At 39.1% G+C, this 2,520-nt stretch overlaps 1 protein-coding gene across 1 annotated transcript; it reads left to right on the top strand.

Moving 5' to 3' along the window:
* The first annotated feature begins 621 nt into the window (after positions 1-621).
* LOC128998946 (uncharacterized) lies at positions 622-1,518 on the top strand. The gene has a single exon (XM_054425304.1). It carries the CDS (start codon positions 622-624, stop codon positions 1,516-1,518), a length of 897 nt encoding a protein of 298 aa, XP_054281279.1.
* Positions 1,519-2,520: the final 1,002 nt, after the last annotated feature.

Below are 2,520 nucleotides of genomic sequence, written 5' to 3'. Positions count from 1 at the left end.
ACATGGTGTCTAAAGAAACGAATTAATAGTCTAGTGATCTGAAATGAACTTGGTGTTTTTGTAAAACATTTTTACTGTCGCGCTTTGGGGTTTGTAAGAGGGAAACACGTTGCATGAGGCTTGCTTTCTCTTTCCTTTACTGAGAAATGAGTTTGTTGCCAGATGCTTGTTTATGACTCATGTCACCCTTTCGGGAATCTGCCCCAACCTCTGGGTTTTTACACTTTAACTTAACAGTTACGCTGTGGTATTCCGGCTGATCGGTCATATTCTCTGTCGTTCCGTAGTATATCATTGTGTCGTGTATGTGCGCTTCTGTGATTAGAAATGCCTCCAATATTGAGCAAGGTCCAGAACAAAAAATTGCATGGACAGTCTAGGGAAATAGTGTGTAATGTATTAAACTTTTTTAAAGAAGAAGCTAGACAGTGGAATGAAAATCATTTCATAGTGCCAGTGAAAAGGTGCCAGGAAAGATGTTCCAGAGCAACGGGTGTTTCTGTAAGTACCATACACCGGATTACAAAAGAAGCTGTAAAACTAAATAACACTCCCCCTGGTGAGAATGCTTCATTTTTGACACCAGATAAAAAACGAGAAATTAAAAAGAATATTACAGAAATGGATGAGTTTAACAAAGCAGTTGTTAGGAGAAATGTACATAATTTCTATGTATCTGACAAATGTGTCCCGACAGTTGAGAAGTTGCGATTGAGACTTTCCGAAGCCATCGATTTCAAAGGCTCCAACACAAGTTTGAGGCGAATTTTGAAAGAACTGGGTTTCAAGTGGAGAAAGACTAGGAATAACAGAAGAATCCTATTTGAAAGAGAAGATATAAGAAACAAAAGGATAAATTTTATTAGGCAAATGAGACAATTTAGAAGGGAAGGCCGACCAATAGTGTACACCGATGAGACGTATGTGGTAACCAATCACGCTACTCCAAGTTCATGGCAGGATAGTACAAATGGTGGACTTCATGTTCCAGTTGGTAATGGAGACCGTCTAATCATCGTACACGCAGGTGGAGAAGATGGTTTTATACCAAACACATTTCTCCAGTGGAAAGCCAGCCAAAGTACAGGGGACTATCACAAAAACATGAACACTGTTAACTATGAAAAGTGGGTACAAGAAAAACTGTTGCCAAATCTGAAACCAAGATCGGTAATTATTATTGATAATGCCTCTTATCACAATGTGACACTGGATAAAATCCCAACAAAAAGTTCTCTAAAGGCGGACATGCAGGCATGGTTGACTCAACACAACATAGATTTCACACCAACAATGTTTAAGGCAGAGCTTCTCAACCTAATCCAGCAAAATAAACCACCAACGAGATACAGTCTAGACGAAATCTTAGAGGGGAATGACAGTGGTCATACGGTTCTTCGTCTGCCTCCATATCACCCTGACCTGAATGCCATCGAACTCATCTGGTCTCAGATCAAGGGTTATGTAGCTGAACGCAACACTCAGTTTAACATGAACAGTATTGGTAATGAGGCTTAACACATACCTGGGATTATGTTTATTATACTACACTATAGACAATTACATTAAAAAAATCATCCTCTACTATATTCTCGATCTCTATTTTCCCACAGCATCTATCGCAAGCAGGTGATCGCATACCACCCAAGTCAAAAGCTAGTTTCCCACAATGTTTACACCATCATTTTCTACAAGTACAACTAGAAAGTTACAAGTCGGACAGGTCCAGAGTAAACAGCTGATCATATAAATAGCCACTAACTATAATGAGGTTGCATAATGAACGCATTGTGACCTGTTATTATTGTTTTATGGTCTCAATTAAAACGGTCTAGGATGGCTCACAGATACGCATCTACGCTGGACTATTACTAGGAGGCGCTCTATGAATTTTAATACTTTTGCACCTGCCGTTAACCAGCACAACAGGTGTCGGGGATTTTGGGTACAAATTGGTTATTGGGGTATATTGTTTAGGAAGGTGTTTTGGAGTTCCGGATTGTGGTAACACTTGGCCCTCAGTGTTAAGCCGCAGCACCAGCGGTCAGCCGGGGCCTGACAAATGCTTTGTATGGAGTTAAATTGTTTAGTGCCACTACTTGTAAGTGTTATTTCGGTCGCAGCACTCTTTAAAAAGGTGCCAGACAACTACCGAATGTGCGTGAGTGTTGAGTGTTAAAGCCGCAGCACCAGCGGTCTGCCGGGGCCTGACAAATGCTTTGTGTGTAGGCCTATTCTAATTTCTATCCTACTTACTTGTAATATTTGTTAAGTAAGAAATATTATTGGTTACACCTATTTACAAAACAAACTATTAGAAACATTATTACATTAGTAATTTAATAAACATTAAGAAATATTTAAACTATGAAAAATGCGAGATAGGCCTACTTTTATTACAATTGATCTAACAAAAACCTAACCTAGCCTAGGCATAACATAGCCTACAATGGTTAAATTAAATTGAAACATTACAGTTCCCACCAAAAATAGATTCCAAACACGTGAACAGGGAAAATA

Source organism: Macrosteles quadrilineatus, unplaced genomic scaffold (assembly GCF_028750875.1).
Source record: "Macrosteles quadrilineatus isolate MER2022 unplaced genomic scaffold, UCM_ALF_1.0 Scaffold_1__1_contigs__length_201487025, whole genome shotgun sequence".
NCBI classification, from domain to species: Eukaryota; Metazoa; Arthropoda; class Insecta; order Hemiptera; family Cicadellidae; genus Macrosteles; species Macrosteles quadrilineatus.
The sequence above is the reverse complement of the archived record's forward strand: the minus strand, read 5'-3'. Positions and strand labels throughout refer to the sequence as shown.

What these genes read in the sequence shown, in the direction of transcription:
- LOC128998946 (XM_054425304.1), top strand. Translation starts at nt 622, where the DNA reads ATGGATGAGTTTAACAAAGCAGTTGTTAGGAGAAATGTACATAATTTC.